Source organism: Phascolarctos cinereus, unplaced genomic scaffold (assembly GCF_003287225.1).
Source record: "Phascolarctos cinereus isolate Bilbo 61053 unplaced genomic scaffold, phaCin_HiC Scaffold_2;HRSCAF=192, whole genome shotgun sequence".
Taxonomy (NCBI): domain Eukaryota; kingdom Metazoa; phylum Chordata; class Mammalia; order Diprotodontia; family Phascolarctidae; genus Phascolarctos; species Phascolarctos cinereus.
Window position 1 is genome coordinate 102,852,522 of NW_027555625.1, and position 20,853 is coordinate 102,873,374.

Consider the following 20,853-nt stretch of genomic DNA (forward strand, 5'->3'; position numbering starts at 1 on the left):
TAATTAATTCTCTCCCCTGCCCCTTTACTTATATTTAATTGTGTTTTAAAAATTCTGTTAAATAATATGTTTGATGTACTTGATCTCATTTCTCATAAACACCTGTGATTTATCCTATCCTTAAAATTACCTTTGTTTGTGGCATGAGGTCATGGGACAGATGTGAGAGCCACACAAGAGAGAGTGATCCTTCCTAGTAGAGAGCTGGGATCTCAACCCCGCCACATCCCAGCTTATTGTTAGCAAATATTACTCTCTAGCTAAGGGAATAAGCATGAGCCATTTTATAACTATACTATCACAAGCAATATCTGGCACATAATAGACACTTAATCAAAGCTAGCTGAGTAACTAAGGCTAATTTTTTTTAAAATATAAATTTGCCTCATAGATTGGAACATAACAGTTAGTAAGGATTATTTATATCTGTACAGGTCTATACAATAGGCATTTTTCATCTACTTGGTTTTTCTTGTGTGGAGAGTTAGGCCAAACTCTTTTGAGTGATTATGGATCTCAGCTAGGAGGCTCTGCAGTGTTTCAGAGCAATCAACACCTAAAGCACGATCATCTGGACGACCTTCCTACTTAGAGAGAATCCTTCTATCATTTGGACTCTGTGCTGGAGTCCTGGGTGATGGTGCCAAGCTCCTTCGGGGAGTATTGGTCTCCCTGCTTTATTCAGCAGCTAGGTGGTGCTGGGGATCGAGTGCTGGACTTGAAGTCAGAAAGACTGAATTCAAATCCTGTCTCAGACATTTAACAGCTAGGTGACCTTTGGCAAATCGCATCTCCTCTCTTAGCCTCAGTTTCCTCGTCAGTAAAATGGCTTCTACTTTCCAGGGTAGTTGTGAAGCTCAAATGAGATAATATATTCAAAGCACTTTGCAAATCTTAAAGCACTATATAAATGTTCATTTAAGCTTCACAATGCTGTAAAATAGGAAATAGAAATATTATGCCCATTTTACAGAAAAGGAAATGAAGGCCTAGAGAGGTTAAATGACTTGCCTCTGATCACCCATCTTATAAACGTCAGAGGAAAGATTTGTTTTTTTTTGTTTGTTTGTTTTTTCTTTTTAAGCAATTGGGGTTAAGTGACTTGCCCAGGGTCACACAGCTAGTGTCAAGTATTTGGTCTGAAGCCGAATTTGAACTCAGATCCTCCTTAACTTCAAGGCCGGTACTCTATCCACTGCACCACCCAGCTGCCCCCAGAGAAAAGTTTTGAAAAGAGGTCTTCTTGATTCTCAAGTCCAAAATTCTATCCACCACAGCACAATGTCAACTGTAAAGCTATATGTCTATTCGTTTATGTCTCAGATTAGGCTAACTTAAATGAGCTAATAAGAGGATTTTCAATTTTATCTTTATTGTAGCATCTGTTGAAGAATGTTTTGTGATTTTAAAACATACATGGAGATTCCTTGTTGGAGAGGAACCTTTAAGTTAGCATTTTCTCTACCTGATCAAATAGTTTTTTATAGACAACAAACAATAAGCATAGTGAGATCTCATATTTTCTTCTTCTTCCAGTCAACTGTGTGCCTGTAAAAATGTATTCTGTTGTAGAATGTCACTTAAGAAAGTTTGGCTGCTATATTCACATATTTTCATCAATGATGCTCCCCATAGGCCTGGACTCATGAAGATTTCATCAAGATAAGTCAAGATGTATCAGTAGTTACCAATATCTTTTAAATATTTTTTTTTAGTAGTAAAATATCCATGTTCTCCACCCCCAATCATTCTTTATTTTCTTGTCTTTCAGGCATCTTGAGCCTCAAACGTGAGGGCCTCAGCACTCTCAAAACTGTATTGCCTCCAGAATATACTTTCTCTCTGTATATGCTTGGCCTGCTCTTCCTCTGGTGGAATAGCATCTTACTGTTATGTTTTTACATTATCGTTATGGTGTAAATATAACAGAATGATGAGAATGATCACATATGCCACATGTGTAAGTCATTCTCATTACTTAATCAGTTACAACTCGTTTCAAGTAATCCAACTGAATTTTACACTTTTTAGACCTTTTCAGATATCAGCAGAATGCTAACATTTCTGATAGTTACTTTTTTCATTCTTTAAGTTGCCCCACTGACCTCTGCTCAAAGCAAGTAAGCATAGTGATCTTTGGTAATGCCCTAGTGAAGCTCAGATGCTTGTAGTTATCCAACAAAAAAAATGGAAAGAATAATATACCGAATCTTCTTTCATGATTGCCTGATAAATGAAGAGCTCTGTAATGAGGTTGACATGGCAGATATGCAAGAGGCAATTTATCCTTTGAAGAGATATTGGGCAGCTCATGTAGCAAGGATGATAGATTGTAGATTATTACAGCTGGAATTTATGTTGTACTTTAAAGTTTACAAAGCGTTTTACAAAATTATCTCAATTGGTTTTCAAAATAAGGGTGTACTGGTGAATGCTTGACAACCAACTCTCTGGGAGTGGAAACGTACACATAGCACACTTAAGGTTTAATCTGTATTATGAAAACCTTCTCCATTACTTTATTAAGTCTACACACTCAGCAAAACAAATCAAGTCCTGTTTGCTGATTTCTGAGATTTAAATGCTCACGCTGAAAAGTGTAACAATTGGCTCTTGTGAGCCCAGTGTGAGCTGGTTCCGGCGCACCCCAGACTACAGATATCATTACCCCCATTTTATAGACCATGAATATGAAGCTCAGAAAGATTACACAACTTGCCTATGATCACTCAGCTAATAAATGCTGGAAATAGAATCTGAATCTAGGTTTTTCAGACACCACGTCTGACATGCTTATGTCTCTATCCCACTACCTCTATGATATCACGCTATATCCCAACATAAGGTAATCCCACAAGACCACAAACGACTGACTGGGAAGCTGAAAATTTTGTAGGATGAGCTAGTAACCTCTCTGGTGCTGGCAAGGGAATGAGCATTTATGTGTCACCCACTATGTGCCACCCACTCTAAGTGCTTTTCACAAATATGATCTCATTTGATTTTCACAATAACCCTCTGAGCTGGGTGCTGTTATTATCCCCATTTTATAGATGAGGAAACTGGGGCAAACAGAGGTTAAGTGAGTTGCCCACAGCCACACAGCTAGTAAGTTTCTGAGGTCAAATTTGAGCTCAGATCTTCCTGAATTCAGGCCCAGCACTCTACCTACCATGTCACCAGCTGCAGGTCATCAAGTTTAGCATTCAATTTATCTGTGTTGCATGTAGAAAATATGGTTATAAATAAATGAATGAAAGGTCTGTAAGGAATCTTTGAATCATATGTTTAGAAGTCTAAAACAGGAAGGGACCTTAGAGGCCACCTTGTCCAAACCTCTCATTTTATAGAGAGGAAAACAGCCCCAGAGACTTGTCCAAGGTCACATAGTCAGCTTCTTCAAAAAGATTATCAACCAGTATTTTTTCCCCATCCCACACCCTGTCCCTCATAAAGGTATTGTCAATCCATATGTCATACTTTTTTGTTAGCCTAATATGGGATTTAAAGAAGCAGACTGGAAGTCCTCTTTTCAAATCCTATCTTTGTCATTTATGAGCTGGATGAGAATGGGCAAGTCACTTAACCTTCTGGGATTCAGGTTCTTCATCTGTAAAATGAAGATAATACTTCTAGTTCCTATTCCATAGGATTGTGAAAACTTAAATGAGCTTGTACCAAGGATCATAGACATGTCAATCATTATAAATGGTTTTTATAGCATTCAATCCAACGTAGGAGCAAAGGTTACCAAAGAGATATAGGTATCGGCCTACTTGTTGTCACTTGTCTTGGTTTAGTTAGAGTTCTGAGATATGAAACAATGTATCTATAACTGGTAGATATATGTGTCCCATCTGATGGGTACAGCTCTATTTTTCAGGTTGAACCCATTATAAAGTCAAAGAGCCAATTCCTAAGTGGCATTGCTAACTCCTAACCTGATCCTGTTTCCAATAATAAAAGCCAGATTATAAAAAGTCCCATGCTCACACTGGTGGTTACAGGGTATATCTCAAACCAGAGGGACCTCTGGGAGAGAATAAGATTATGGTTTTAAGAGACTGGGCAACTTTCTCCTCACAGCTATGCCTCTCTCTGAGAGGTCATATTTGTTGTGTTAGTTTAAAGAATTTGGTAGGTGTGGATTTATCTGATCAGAATAGCTCTGAGCCTCCATCTCATGAGAAAATGTCAACGCTACCCCTGACTCTGTTGTATATTAAAGAAGAACCTTAGTTATGTGAAAATAGTAAAATGGCATCTGCCACACAAGCCACCAAACAACCATGAATGTAGAGTGGCATAGATTCAACAAAACAAAATCAAATACTTAAAACTACTAAATGACTATACCTACAGCTTCTTCTCGACCTAGGTTGCCTACAACAAATCCATAAGAGAGGCTTATCTTCCACTATATTCTGTACTTAGTAGACCTCATCTGGATTATTTTTTCAGTTCTGGACACCACAGTTTAATAAAGACCTTGATAAAATGGAGAGCATCCAGAAGAGGGCCACCAGAATAATGAAGGTCCTTCAGTAAATTTTGTTTTAGGAGTGACTGAAGGAACTGGAAGTGTCTAGCTTGGAGAAAAGAAGCCTCAGGTGAGACTTCAAGTATTTAAAAAGTTGTCATGTGGAGTAGGGATTAGGTGTGTTCTGTTTGGTCCCAGAGAACAGAATGAGAAGCAATGAATGGGAGTTGCAAATTGTTCAAATTAGGCTTCATGTCAGACAAACTTTTTAATACTTCAAGCTATCCAACAGTCAGCAAATCAAGGATTTATTAAGTCACCTAGTCAGATATTGTACTAAGTGCTAAGGATGTAAAGAAAGGGGAAAAACAGTACTTACTCTCACAGTCTAATTGGGTGACAATATAACTATACACGATTCAGCCCACTATCTTTCTTCTTTTCAACTTTTGACCCAAAGTCCAGCTATATTTTTTGGTTGGAGATACACAGGCTTATTGTCCAGCTATATTGTCTTCATCAGATATACATACTGTTGGACAAGCTCTTTCGGGTATCCATTTGGATGTATGTTGATGTGGTCCATGTTGAACATTGTTGGTGAAAGCTTGTTCCCCACTACCCTCCTCCAGGATGAGCGTATAGATCAGAGGTTTAATTAGTGGATGGTTGACTGCCATAAAGATTTTATATAGATGGGAGAGTAGGCATGGTAGGTCATTGTTTTTGGTATCAATAAATTCTGAGATTTTTCTATACTTTTGGTATCTTCTCATCCTTTAGATATCTTGTAAATCAGTCCCTCAATGTCTTCACGATTGTATTATCTTCAGCATGGATCTTCTCTAGATATAATTGGTCCAATCCAACTGCCTTTCTCATTTTTATTCTCTTTAGTGACATTTCTACTTCCTCTAAAAGCCACTCAGGGACTGTGATGTTAAGGTCTAAGTGTGGTGTCTTCATTACCCTTGATGAAACCCCCCCCCCAACAATTTGTAGTACTGAGTTTTGCAAATCTTTTTAATTTTTCTTCTGCTTGTTGTCCTCTCTGTTTTCATCCTTGAATATCCTTGGGATGTTTTTGTTTAGTTGGATGTCTTTCCAGGTTTTCTTTAGACTAGTTAGACTCCATTGTTTCTTCATGTAATCCTCCCCCTTTTTTTGCCACCAGTGACCAGTTCCCCAGTTCCATTTAACAATTTAACATCAATTAACTTTTCCACATGGATAGTTATTTTGAAAATACAGTGAAAACAGAAATGTAAACACATTTCTTCCCCCAAACATCCCAAGCCCAAGATCTTTGGAGTCAGACCCTCTGCTCTATCACCGCAGTCTCTCAGACTTAACATAGTTTCTACACAGTACAAATCCTACTGAGTTCATATCCAAATGTAGCATTACTGCTGGGTGAGTCTCTGTGTCAGCTGCTGTTGGGCTGGGCCTAGTAGGTCACTCCTTGAGGTCTCAGAGCTGAATTGGCTACAAAACCTTCACTTGACACCCAGACCTCAGGCCGCTCTCCTGACTTCTCAGTGCTTATAAAGTCATAATCATCTTCAATACTCTTCAACTGAAACAAAGGACAAAAGTATAGCCCCAGAATTGCAGCATGTAATGGTCACATTTTGGCCTTGGATGAGGAGGGCCCCATGCTTCTCTCTTTACAGCATTGTCTCTCTCCTCTTACTGGACATTATCAGACAGGAAGAAGTCACAGAAAGAGAGAGGGCTGAGGCTCTGGTCAGCTAGTAGTTTGTGAATGCATCTTTAGTTCTGGCTGTGAAGCTACAGCCAATCAGAGAGTCTCCTAGTCACCAATACATGGTTTGTAGATCAGAGCCAGTTACAGAATGTCTACATGCTCCAGATTGCTCCAAGGTACTTCCATTACATGTTATCTTGACTCTCCCAGAAATAGACTCCCTAGCCTCTTCTATATAAGGAAATGTATCAGCTGAGCATGATATCTTCTCACAAGTGCTGGTAAGGAAGGAAGGAAGGAAAGGAAGACAGAAAGGAAGGAAAGGAGGAAACAAGCATTTATTAAGCACATTTATTAAGCATAGTGCTAAGCACTATGTTAAGGACTTTACAAATATGATCTCATTTGGTCCTCATAACAACCCAGGGAAGTAAATGCTTATTATTAGCCCCATTTTATAGTTGGGAAATTCAAACTGAGGGAGGATAAGTACATTGCTAGGGCCACACAGCTAGTAAATGTCTGAAGACACATTTGAACTCAGGCCTTCCTGACTCTTTATCCCAGCTCTCTGTCCACAACTACATGTAGATACCGTTAGGCATCATTGGCCAGTCCCCTGTTAACACAGTACAGATAGAATGAATGAATACATACAACATTTATTAAGCACATACTCCATGCAAAGCACTGGGGATACAAATAGAAAAGAAAGATAGTCCCTATTCTCAAGGAGCTCACCTTCTAATAGGGAAGACAACACATATAAGGTTTCAGCTGCAAGTCAGATGGAAAAGTTCCAGTGTTCTTAGTGTGTGGCCACAAAGCAAATGGTAATGCTTCTTCTTTAATGCCATTTTCTACCAGTAAAATCTTATCAGTCTCTAATTTTGAACTATTTGACACTGCCAAAGACTGGTAATGAGAACTTTCTTTTCTGGATCTTCGGTAACTGGACTGTATCACCTACAGGAGCAATTGCCAGGATCCATCTTCACAGTTGATAGGATTCGTTGGCCCCTTCTCCACAGGAGCTGCTTTCCTGGATGATAGCTGTGAAGGTTGCTATTCCCAAGGCCCTTGGGTTCACAGTGCTGGGATGTCCCCATCAAGGAGAGAGGGAAGGTGGTGATCAAGGTGGTGGTGGCTTGACTTGCCCTCCTATCTCTCCCTTGCTGCTTCAGCAAGAAGACAGACAGCTGTAATTGCCCAGCTTCATTTCTAATATCTCTTGATTCAGTGGTAATACCAGGGTCCCCACATGGAATCTTCCCATCAGGACAAAGTACTATACTGATACTGAAAGAAGCAAGGACATTGAATCATTGTATTGGAAGGATTGGTTGTGTAGAAGGGATAGAAGAAATGGCTGTGTCAAAAGCCTATTTTAATTATTTCCACATTATAACCACTGCACTTTGAATCCTAACCCAGGGAGCCTCAATGAAACACAATTCGATTTCGAATTCACTTAGGGGACCTATTAAAAAAGTTTCTGCTAGCACCTGCCCTGTCACCTTTTTTTCAAGCACCAGGTCTAGCTGTTCTTGGCTTAAATTCTTAAACCCATTTCTCCTGAGACATCCAACAAGTTATCGAGGGGTTTGTAGGGTCAGAGATTTTAAAGATGGAAATGATCTAAGTCCATTTATTCCAATTCCCTTATTTTACAGATGAGGAAACTAAGGCTCAAGACCCTGGTTTGATCAGGGTCAAGCAGTAAGGCAGAATTCTTGAACCTAAGAGGTCCTATTAACCCAGACACTTCAATGGGGTAAGGATCCATTATGGGGGTTGAGGGAGGAGGAAAAGAGACAAAAGAGGAGGAGATTATCGATTGTACTTTAAAAAAAACTTTATTGATGTTTTTGTTTTTTGACATCACCATAATTTCCCCCAGTATCCCTCCCCTTCCCAGAGAGTTAGCCATATAGCAAATAGTATTTTGAGAGAGAGAGAGAGAGAGAGAAAGAGAGAGAGAGAGAGAGAGAGAGAGAGAGAGAGAGAGAGAGAGAGAGAGAGAGAGAGAGAGAGAGAGGAGAGAGAGAGAGAGAGAGAGAGAGAGAGAGAGAGAGAGGCGCGGGGGGGAAGACGTCATAACTGATCAATGTATCGAAAAAGTCTGAAAAATGTGATTATGTAACATCTGTGGACCTTTCACCTTTGCCAAGGGGCAGGGTGGGAGTGTCTTCTCATATCTCTTCTTTAGAGTCATGATTGTTCTTTATAATTTTGCAAAATTCACATCTGTGTAGTTGGGTTTTTTTTTCCATTTACACTGTTGTAGAGGTTGTGCATTATTATTTTCTTGGATCTGCTTACTTCACTCTGCATTAACTCATGTAAATCTTTCCATGCTTCTCTGTATTAATTACATTCATTATTTCTTACATCTTAGTGATTTTCCATTACATTCATGTACCACGATTTATTCAGTCATTACCCAGTAATGGGCATCTCCACATTTCAAATTCTTTGATATTAACAAAAAGTGCTGCTACAACAATTAAGGTGAATATGGGGTCTTTTCTGCTTATCGATGGCCTCCTTGGGGCAAATGCCTAGTAATGGAATCTCTGGGTCAGAGCATGGCTATTTGGGTCACTTTAGTTGCATAATTCCAAATCACTTTCCACAATGGTTGTACCATTTTACTGCTTCACCAACAATGCACTAGTGTTCCTATCTTCTCACAAATCCTCCAACATTGGTCTCCCATCTTTTGTGCTCTTTGACAATTTGCTGAGTTTGAAATTAATCCTTAGGGTGGTTTTGACCCAACTGCACTTTATGAATGAAAAAGGAAACTGAACGATATAGAAAACAAAGGAGCTCCCCAGTTCTGGGAGCGTCAGTTCTGACAAGAGGAAGTGACCTTCCAGAGGGTGGTGGGCAAAGCTCAGAGGAAGAGCCCTTATGCCTGTATGGATGGATTCTTCTTCCAATCCCCCGAGTACTTCTAGCCTCACAAGCCTGAACAGGCCTCCAGCCGCAGCGGTCGCTAGGGCGCGCCCCTCTAGAGAAGCCGTGGGCCCTGCATAGCTCCCCACCCAAATACCTTTTGCCCCAAAAGCGCCCTCGCACTACGCCGCTGCGACCGCTGCGAATCCTGGGACTTGTGGGCGTTCTCCGCACAATTCCTGCAGGGAAGCTGGGTAAGCTTGGCCACTCGGAACTACATTTCCCAAGATCCCTTGAGCCACAAACGAGTCGCTTGGTTGGAAGGAGGGAAGGCGTCGCGGTTTCCAAGAGCCGCGCTGTCTTAGTAACCAGCCGGCTGTGATTCTCCAAAGCTGGGGACGCCTGCGCTTAAGCCCCTCCTCCGTTTCCAGTTCCCTTTCCCCGAGAGCCTTCGCTGGAGAAAGAACGGCCCTCCCTCGTTGTCCTAGTGATTAAGCAGACCCCGCCGCCCCCACCCGGGAGCGGGAGGCAAGGCGGGAGAGAGTAGAGAAGGGAGGGAGCAGGGTCTGCCTGTCTTCTAAGCACGAGGACTTGGGCACTGCCTTTTCCACGGGGGCAGGGGAGCCCAGAGCTGGACAGCTGCAAGCGCGGGCAGTAACGGAAGGAGAAGGGAGGGAGGCTGGCTAACTCTGGATGGGGGCGGAAATCCAGCCCCCACTGTTAGGGGGGATGAGTATTGGACAGGGGTAGGTTCATTGCCCCTCGCAGTGGGACCCACCTTTGCTGCACCCCAGGAAGGGCGGTTTGGAGGGAGCGAGGGTCTTTACATGACAGGCAGGTGAGGGGTGCACAGAGCTACGACGTGCGTGGGGACGAAGAGGCATCCTGGTGAAGCCTAGCTGTTCTCAGGTTGTAAATGGATTTAGGGCCCCCACCCCCACCCCAAACTACTGGTTCAAAGCCAGACAGTGTATCTCCACCCTGCACCCTATGTTAAAGCTTTGGCTTATATTATACCTTTAGGAAACGTTTATTAATCTCCACTTCATAATTGTTTAGCTTTTTCCCAGACCCAGGAGTAGTCTGTGTCAATGACTAATGTCTCTGTTTCTGTCTCTCTGTGTCACGGTCTCTTTCTGTGACTCTCCTCTCTCCCTCCTTATCTTCCCTCTCTCTGTAAGCCCGTATAGACACACACACACACACACACACACACACACACACACACACACACACACACACACACACACCCAAAAAACACCCTCTCTTGTTTCTTTTTCCTCAGATTCAGAATCTCGTATGGCGCTTTTGATTTAGTCCCAGGAGGCTGGCGAGCACATTGAAGCTGGAGCTCTTTAATTTTTTTTTTTCAATACACATCTAGGGAGAGAAGAATGTGGATATATAAAAAAAAATGCCCCCAAAGAATTTGAACAAATATATGTTTTTTTTTTCCTTTAAAAATGACCATTCGACTTCTGTCTTGGTTTTAGGGTCATTTTTTAATTGAAAGAGCAGAAGATGTTCTAAAGCGTAGTTACCAGCTAGCTCAGCCACCAACCAGCGTGATTTGTTAGATATTTTGTAACAGTGGGGAGTGGGGAGGAGCTGCAAGCTAGGGTTAGTTTGGGAATCATTTGGTTAGATTGGGTGACTTTTTGTGTCTATGTGTGTGTGTGTGAAACCTAGTAATTTTATTTAATTCTATTTTTCTCTCATTCACTCATCCTGGATGTAGATGGACAATTTGGAAATGAAGGATCATGATGGAAAAGCTTGAAAGAGTTCCTGGTAAAATCCAGGTTGTCACCGGATAAATCCAGGGGATTGCTGCAGAATCCCAGCCCTCCACAACTTAAACATACAGACCAGTTCGTATCCTTACCGTTTCAACATATAGGTCTCTGTTTTTAAAAAAGGTGTGTTTGGGAAGGGGAGAGAACCCGAAGAAGCTCTTTCGGTGCCAATTACGAAAAGGGGCAGCCCCCAAAGAGACCTTGCAGGTGGTGACACCTGGAAGTTGCTTTTGTCTTTGGAGCAATATCCGTCCAAGCGCAGAGAGTGTTTCCATTTCATCTATCTCCCCCAAAGTGTCTGGGTTGCAAACCCGCGGAGCGGCGGCGGCAGCAGCAGCAGCTGCTCATCTCTAGCAGCAGCAGCAGCATCAGATTATGGTGGCAGCGGGCACACGGGTCTGTGGATGCGTTTCCTCCTGGAAATCAGAATTTCCAAGTGCCAACTGAAGGCTGTCAGCCCTGCCGCAGCCCCGAGCCCTTCCCAGCGAGAGCCTTAGGCAAGGTGGGGGAGCGAGAGGGAGGGAAGACGACCAAGCCGATTCTGTGTGTGTGTGTTTGTGTGTCTGTGTGTGTCTGTGTGTGTGTCTGTGAGTGGGGTTGCGTTATCATGGCGGATCGGACAGCTCCTAGATGCCAGCTTCGGCTGGAGTGGGTTTACGGTTACAGGGGTCACCAGTGCCGCAACAACCTGTACTATACCACGGGCAAGGAGGTGGTCTACTTCGTGGCTGGAGTCGGGGTGGTGTACAACACCCGGGAGCACAACCAGAAATTCTTCTTGGGACACAACGACGACATTATCAGGTAAGAGGAGTAGGCTGGGGTTGGAAGCTGGAAAAGGGACAGGGCAAGATGAATCAGCCGGTCTTTTCTCACGATAAGGTCTGGAAGTCATAAAAAGCAATGCCTTTGGTTCAACCCGGCACAACAGAAAAGAACATTTTCAAGGCCGAGTGTTTCAGGGGGAGGGAGGGTGGTGGTGTGGGGGACGGTGTGCACTGATTGCTTTCATTCTCTTAAGGGACATCAAGGCTCTAAGGAGTAAGTGTCTTGATATTTGTTGTTGTTTTTCATTCTTGCTACAAGTGGAGGGATCCTAGGTAACTTTTAAACACTTCCCCTTTACCCCCCTTTGTTGGTTAAAGATAGGACATGTTAATAGTACCAAAAGCTTGAACTGTTACCTTTTGGGTGTCACTCAGAATATTGCCAGAGTGGCAATGTAAAGGGAATTAATTTTTGTCGAGAGAGAGAGAGAGAGAGAGAGAGAGAAGAGAGAGAGAGAGAGAGAGAGAGAGAGAGAGAGAGAGAGAATCTGGTACCCTTTTCACATCACTCTAAATCTGAAGGATTTCTTTAGGGAGGTGTTTGTTTTTTAAAAATACTGTACTACAATATTTAACTTGGCAATGTTTGAATATCTTATAGTATGGTGGTGAGAGTCTAAGACGATCCTTCCACATTAATAAGGTTATTAAATACTGGCATCTGCTGGGTCACAACACATCCTACCTGCCAGACCCTACAACAACCAACATCTGGCAGCTGATGACACTAGACTGTTAGCAGAGTAAAACTGGAAGACTGGCCAGTTTAGGGACTGATGATAGTAAGCTGTGGAAAGAATTAATCTGATTCTTGGTATTCATTTCCCTGTCTCAACCAAAACAAATGTTTTCTTCCAACTTCATAGCTCCTGGGTGACCAAGCAAGGTGTGGCCCAGATGGCTTTCAAAGGGAATCTCTTTCAGCCTTTGACAGCTAAGGAAGGTTTTCCAGCTATGGGAGTAGCCTCCAATATGAATGAAATAAAACTAAGAGAAACTATGTTTGACTATTTATACTTCTTGTATTTGCACATTCTAAAATAAACATTTACTTCATATGCATTTTCAAAAATGTATTATCTTAATGTAAGGACCTTTTTTAGCATTTAATTGCAGCAGTGAAATGGTTAATCAGTGTAAAAAGTTACTCATAATTTGGGTTCAGAGCATATTTCCCATTGCAATGAATGATACTGAATTGGGCTGCTTTTCCTGCCCATATTTCAGTATTCCTGGTGCTGTGCTGAGACAGTGAATTTATGTTTGGAGACCAAACGAGTTGGAAAATTAATGATATGAAATATAAAATAAGCTGGAGTCTTGATTTTTCAAAGTTCAAGATTTTTGTTACTTAGAGTTCTCACCCTTTGAGAAAAATAACACATGAAACTTCGTTCATATTGCATGTGAGAGAACAAATCTTGTGCCTACAACCTGTTAATAGAAAGGGTGCTGATCTGGATATTTGCAATACCTTTCCTCTCTGCAATTTTGCTTCTTTGATTGCACTGCTTATTATTAAAGTCACACATGTGAACCACTAAATTAAATGATTGGATATTAAAAAAATTTTAAAGACATTATGTATTTGTTTTATGTCTTAGGACATTACATCCATTACAATATCTTCATAAAGATGTGATTATTTGGGGATGCAGAGGGTTTCTACTATACTAGGAAGTCCCTAAGGTTAAATGATATTGACATTATAATTAATTGAACAACTCTGAGAAACTGGACCCCTAAATCAAGAGCTTTCAAATGTTGGAAAACCTGAACAGTAATGCAATTTTTAACAGTGAGATGGGGTGAGGGTGGAGTTGCAGTAAACCATTGTAGTGACAGGCTAATTGGACCATTGGAGATGTAACAGTATAGGGCTGATTGGGGTTTATAGAAACCTTTCAACCCCAAATAATCAGATTTTTTAAACAAGGTGGAATAATTTACACCCCAAAATTATTTGTGGAGATACTAAAATTTATAAAAAAGAAAAAAAGGATAGTTTATCTCCTCATATATATTGCTTTCTTTAAGAGTGTATGCATTCAGAGATAGCACTTTATTGTTAGATTCTCTAGCATATTTGATTGGGTCTAAATAAATGCAGCAGTAGATTTCTGGTTTCTGCTTGTAATCTCTTTTTCATAGGAATAAAAAAAAGAAAGATAATTGAGCACAAACAAAAGATTATATTTTAGCCTAGATTTCTTTTTAAAATTATCATACTTCAATGTTGTTATTTTACTTTATTTTCTATGTTCACTTGTTTATTACTGAGAGTTGTGGCACATGATTTGTCCCCCCCCCTTCATTTTTAATCCTTAGTATTTTGAGCTCTGATGTGCACAACTGCTATTTAATTTCAGAAACAAGATAGATGATTAAAATCCATGTTGTGAATTGCTAACAGCTTACATACTAGAGATATATGCACGTATATGTTGGGATAAATACTTAAGTCTTTTATAGATTTTGATTAATTTCTGAGTCACACAAGTACAATTTTTCCATAATATATTGAAAATTATCCAGCAAATAAGGGTATTTTCAAGCTTTTCACCAGTCATCATTTAGATTTCTTGTACCATTGACTACCTTGATTCAATAAACTATGTTAAGATAATTAATATCATCCTATCTCATATTTTGCTTTTGTATTATTTTGAAAGTAGACACATTTCACACATTTTAGCTACTGTTTCTTTGTTATTTATATCACCTTCTTCAGAATATTAGCTAGAAAGCCAGCTCAATAAATATTGAAAACATCCCATTTCAAGAAATCAAGTCATCTCTGTAAATTAAGTTGATGCCTAGTAATAATGTAGGATTTGGCAGAACAAATTGTAGTCCATTGGTAAATTTGTCCTCCTGCAGTGATGGGCAGTAAGTTTAAGATAATTTTTTTTTTAAGTTAGTGTACTAGGAATAATGTGATTTATTGGACCTGGAGACTCACTTTTCTTTTCTTTTTTTAATGATTGCCTTTTAAGCCATATAACATATTAGAGGATGATGCCACATTTTAGCTGTCTTAATAAAGCTACATAGAAGGAACTAAAATAATTTGAGATATTTTAAAATAAAAGTGTTTTCAATGAGAGAGTTCTTAAAGACAATCAATAAGCTCATATTGAGTACCTACTATGTTCTAGTTGCTGGGGATACAAATACAAAAAATGAAGCAATCCTTATCTCAAGGACCTAATGTTATATTGGGGAGATAACATACATAAGTACATAGAGAATAAATACAAGGCAATTAAATACAGGGTAGTTAGGGCTGAAGAGCACTAACAGTTGAAATCAGTAAAAGTTTCATGTAAAAGGTGATACTTAAGCTGTGTGAATACAGAGATGGAGACAGATGTAAGAGATGTAGTAAAGGAAGAAATGACAACATTTGACAACTGATTGACTATATGGGGTGAGGAATAGGAAGAATAGAAGATGACACCAGGATTGCAAACCTTGGTGACTGATGAGATGGTATTGCCCTTGACAGGAATAAAGAAGTTTTGAGGAAGGGTGGGTTCATAAGATTTCTGATTTGTGACAACCATTATTCTAGAGTGCCAATGGTGAAAAATGTTACACACCTCCTAACAGAGAGGTGATGGGCTCTACTCAGAGTGAGGCACACATTTTTGGACATGGCCAATGTGGTATTTGTTGTGCTTGACTATGTGTATATGCTATACAAGGGTTTTTCTTTTTTCTTTTTTTCTCAGTGGGGGATAGGGAGGTGGGAGGGAGAGAAAATAAATATTTATTAATTGAAAACAATTTAAAAAGGAAAAAGATAATGTAAAGTATTCCAAGATGCAGATCACAACTCATCCAAGCCTGTTCATCCTGTGTAACTCATGCATTCCCAACCAAAACAAAAAGAGAAGGAGGGACCTTACTCACTGTTCACTGCCCCAGAGCACAGATTCCATCCGACAAATGGCACCTGTTATAGAAACAAAAAAATCTGGGGAATAGTGGGTATGCTAGCAGAGGGGTATTTTCCCAATGGAAAATACATACATGGTTGCTGCTGTCAGTGTCTGGGTAGCAGTTATGTTATAACTGACCTGACGGTCCTTTTCCTGGCTCAGAAGAGGAGGAGTTGGGAGCTTGTATAACTGGAGAAGGGAGTAAAGGGGAGGAGTGTCAAGGGATTTAAAAAGGTTTGGTTGTGTTTGAGACAAGTTCCTTGGCTGGCTATCACAAACAGGGTAGGATGGAACTTACCTTTCTTACTATCCTCTCTAGCTGGTTGCTCACACCTTTCTTTGGGCTGCCCTACTTTGAAAATCATTGGTCTACAGAATAGTGTACTTACTTTTCAATTTTATGCTCAAAGTCTTAAACATTTGTCCCCAGTTGACCTTTTCAGCCTTCTGCTTCAGGCATAGTCCACTTATTATTTTCTAAATAAGCTTAGCACCTTCCCTCATGCAAAAATGACCTCTTAATTTTCTCTACCTATTTAAATCTTGCCTATTCTTTAAAACCAAGAAATTCCACCACTTCCATGAAGCTTTCCATGGCCACATTAGTTGTCATTGAACTCATGCAGTTGTAATTGTTGTTGTTGTTGTTGTTGTTATTTAGTCATTTTTCAGTCATGTCCAACTCTTTGTGACCCTTTTTTGGGTTTTCTTGGCAAAGATACTGGAGTGGCACCATTTAGTGCCCCACAGTTTTAATTACCTCCATAGTTTACTTGGTCCTTACTTTTTGCTTTGTACTGTTAAATTTTTAAAAATCTATTTGTTATGTCTCCAAATAGGTTATAAACTACAGGTAAGACTGAGAACCATGACTTTGTTGTTAGGAATTCAACAGATAAAAAATGTATTGATTTATTTTAAAATATTCACCTCTTGCTGTCTCCTATAACATGACTTCTAGACATCTTTAAATGTTTTCAGGTTCAAGTTTATTTTAGGAATATGATCAGCTTTGAAACTTTTGGGAACCAGGTATGGTAATGAATGCCTATAGTCCCTTCTACTGGGGAGTCTGAGACTGGTAGATCAATTGAGTTCTGGAGTTCAGAGCTATAGTAGGGCTAAAACTAATAGGGTATCTGCACTGTCAAGCACCAATATTGTGAGCCCCTGGGGAGTGGAAGGCTACCAGGCTGCCAAACTGGCCAACTGTCAAAACTTCTGTGTTAATCAGTATTGAGAATAGGACCATGAGTGTCTGCTTTGCTTCAAACCAAGGGGGACATAGGGAGATCCAGTGTCTAAAACAAAAAGAATAGAATAAAAGAGAAAAAGAAAGAGAGAGAAAAAGGAAGGAATAATAGAAGAAAGAAAAAAAATGAAGAAAGAAGAAAATGAAAAAAATTGTTGGTAATATTTTATTAAAATACCTTCCATAACTTGCCTTTAGCCAGACTAATCGTGATCAAGATAGTATGGAACTGGTCCCACCACTGTACATATTTGATTTGGACAGACAGCAATGGTTTGGGCAGGTATACCCAATTAACATTAATATGATAACCTAAAAAGGTTAGAGTATGAATTTCTTAATAAACAGATGAGTCTGAACATTGGGGCCACTCATGTGACTTTTTTATCGGGTCCTGCTGATCTGTTTACATGGATATGAAACAACTGATTGCAAAGGAAATTTAGGGTGTGCTAGCAAATAGCAATTACTTTGTAGATGTGACCATAGATTATAGTCCATATAGTTAGACAGTTATAATTTCATTATTGCTACACTTTTGTTAATCATTCATTTATGATTATCTTCTTTTATTCCTTACCACCCACTCACTTTCAAATAACCAGATCCCTGACAGTGTAATTATAGATCCATAGAACAAGAGAAAGTGTGAGGAAGGGAAGGCAAGGGAGACCAGAATTCTTATTTAGGTTACTAACACCCTATTGACTGCAGCTTGAAGAACATGGTACTGTACTGTGATGTCATAAAGAGCATATCATACTGTTTACCGCAATAGGTAAATATTGCCTAAATATAGAAGGTCATCTCATTAAAAGGAAAATGGATGAAGGTACCTTTTTCGACTACGTGCAGTATAGGAATTTTTAACTGAACAAAGAATTGAGATTACAAAAGCCGTAACAGACAATTTTGATTACATGATGCTGCCTCACTTAAATCTAATTCACATGGAAGTCAAGACATCACCCCGTGATGTCATTGGTCCTTTTGATGTTGAAAAGCTTTTGCATGAACAAAATCAATGCAACTAGATTAAGAAGGGAAACTGCTAATTGGGGGAAAATGTCTTTGCATCATTTATCTATAATAAAGGTATGATATCTAAGATATGTAGGAAATTTATGCACATGTATGTAAACAGTCATATAGATTAGGGGCCAAAAGGGACCTCTAACATCCTCATTTTACAAATGAAAAAACAGACTTACAGAGATTAAATAACTTGTCCAAGGTCACATAGGCAGTGAGTAGTAGAAGTGAGATTCAAGCCCAGGTCTCTGGACTCCAAATAAACTGTTCTTTCTGTTTCATTATGTACTAGAATGTGAGCTCCTTGAAGGGAAGACTTATTTCCCTTTTTGTTTCGTATCCTTAAAGATTTTATTGATTGTTTGTTAGAGGAGCTAAGGGAAGACAAGCCTACCATTATTCTGTTGGTGGAGCTGTAAATTGATCCAACCATTTTGGAAAACAATTTGGAGTTATAAAAAATAGTGATGATATAATCCGTTAACCCATAGATCCTACTGCTATGCATATATTCCAAAGAGGCCAAAGATAGAAATAAAGGTTTTATATATGCCAAAAGATTAATAACAACATTTTTCCCGTGGAAACTGGAAACAAAGTAGACACCCATTTGGTTGGGGTTGTGCTTCATAAATGGAATGGAATCATAGGATTTCAGAAGTAGAATCTCCTTCAGCATCCATCTAGCCCAATCCAAAGGGAATCCACACTATACTGTATGCAGCAACTGATTGTCTAGCCACTGCTTGAAGACCACCAAGTAGGAAGAACCCACCACTTCTTGGAGCAACCCATTTCACTTTGGAACAACTTGGAATTTTTGGGAAGTTTTTCCTGACATAAAACCTATCTCAATGTGTCTCTTTGTGCCTTCCTTAGTCTTCTTTTTCCTGCCTAAAACTTCCTTATTCCATCAACCAATCTTCCTGCCTTAGACTCAAGGCCCTTTACCATTCTGGTTGCTCTCTTCTAGATACTCTTCAGCTTATCAGTCTTTCTTAAACTGTAGTGCTCAGAACTGAACATGATCATGCTATAAGACAATAAATATGAGGAATTCAGAGAAACATGGGAAGGCTTAAATGAATTGATGAAGAATAAGCAGAACCAGGAAAATAATATACACAATGACTACAAATATGTCAATGTTAAGAACAAAAAAGAAAGAAAGAAAGAAAAAGAAACCAAACCATTTATAATTATAATTGACAAACTTGGTACTAAAGACCAGATGAGAAAATGCACCATCTTCCTCTTGTTGAAGAGATGGGGCCCTGTGGGTATGGAATGTCACAGATACTATTAGACATGGTAGATGTTTCAATTGCTTTTGCTGATGTACTTTGTTTTTATAAGGGAAGGCTAGATGGGTTGGAAAGATATATTCAGAAACAAATATGGTATAAGAAAGCAAAAATCACCTATAAAGCTTTTTTAAAAAAGCATCATATCAACTCCATTAATAATGTTATCAGATATGTTGATTAGCTAGTAGCTTAGTGAAAAATTAGTCCTGGTTACACCTTCTCTACTCAATTGATCAATATTTATTAAATGTCTATTATAAGCTAGGCAGTGCTGAACTCCAAACAAAACTCCTACCTTTGAAGTCCTTGTTGCCCCTAACTACTCTCCTTCCCTTCACACCCACCCCCCACTAGAAAAAAAACACTATATACTATCTATATATGCTATATACTTTGGAATGTAGAAGCTACTAGTGCATTTTATTTTGATTATTTACATAGAGAAAAAGGTTTGAGAAGGATGACCTCTCATTCTGATTTTAGCTGATTCCTTTGCCTCTTGTTCTCTGACCATGCAAATCAATTCCAATTGTCTTTAAGAAGCTGAATAAGCATTCTTAGCAAGTAGGTGTCCCTTGGAAATTTAATACTGAGTGGGTACTACAGGCATACCTCAGAGATGTTGTGGGTTGGGTTCCAGACCCCCAATAAAACAAATATCTCAATAAAGTGAGTCACACAAAGTTTTTGGTTTTCCAATGCATGTGAAAGCTATATTTACACTATACTTTAGTTTATTAAGTGTACAATAGCATTATATCTAAAAAAAAAGTAACACAAATTTAAAAACTACTTCATTGCTAAAAAATGCCAATCATCATCTGAGCCTTCAGTCAGTTATAATCTTTTTGATGGTAGAAAGTCCTGCCTCAATGTTGTTGGTTGCTGACTGATCAGGGGATGGTTACTCAAGGTTGGGGTAGCTATGACATTTTTTAAAATAAGACGACAATGAAGTTTGCTGCATAGACTTACTCTTGTTTGAACACTTAGAGGCTATTGTAAGGTTATTAACTGGCTTAATTTCAATATTGTTGCATCTCAGAGAATAGACCAGAAGAGTAGGAGACACAGAAGGGTGGGTTGGAGGAGCAGTCCAAACACAAACAACATTTATTATTTGCCATCTTATATGGGCACCGTTAGTGTCACCCCAAAATAATTACAGCAGTAATATCAAAAATCACTGATCACAAATCACTGTAACAGATAATAATGAAAACGTTAGAAATTTTGAAGAATTACCAAAATGTGACTCAGAGACACGATGTGAGCACATGCTTTTGGAAAAATTGTGCTGATAGACTTGCTTGATGTGGGATTGCCACATCAGGAGAGAGAGATGGTAAGATGTGAATAAATAAACCCTGAATAAACCGATCTGTGAATTTATAATCTGGGGCCTGTGGGGTTTTTTAATGCATATTTTGATTTCCATATTTCAATAGGATTGATTTCCTTTGTAATCTTATGTATTTATTTCATGCATTTAAAAACATTATTCTGAGAAGGGGTCCATGATGTCTTTTCTTGGTCTAAACTAGAATTAGGAGGGAAGAGAGGGAACAAGCATTTATTAAACACCTACTATGTGCCAGGTGCTGAG

General features: G+C 39.4%; 1 protein-coding gene across 1 annotated transcript in view; it reads left to right on the forward strand.

Moving 5' to 3' along the window:
* The first annotated feature begins 9,411 nt into the window (after positions 1-9,411).
* Positions 9,412-20,853, forward strand: part of EML6 (EMAP like 6) — a 295,107-nt gene continuing 283,665 nt past the window's right edge. The window contains 2 exon segments of the mRNA XM_078149518.1: positions 9,412-9,835; positions 10,828-11,689. Coding sequence (XP_078005644.1) covers positions 11,493-11,689 — 197 coding nt within the window. The 5' untranslated portion in view covers positions 9,412-9,835; positions 10,828-11,492.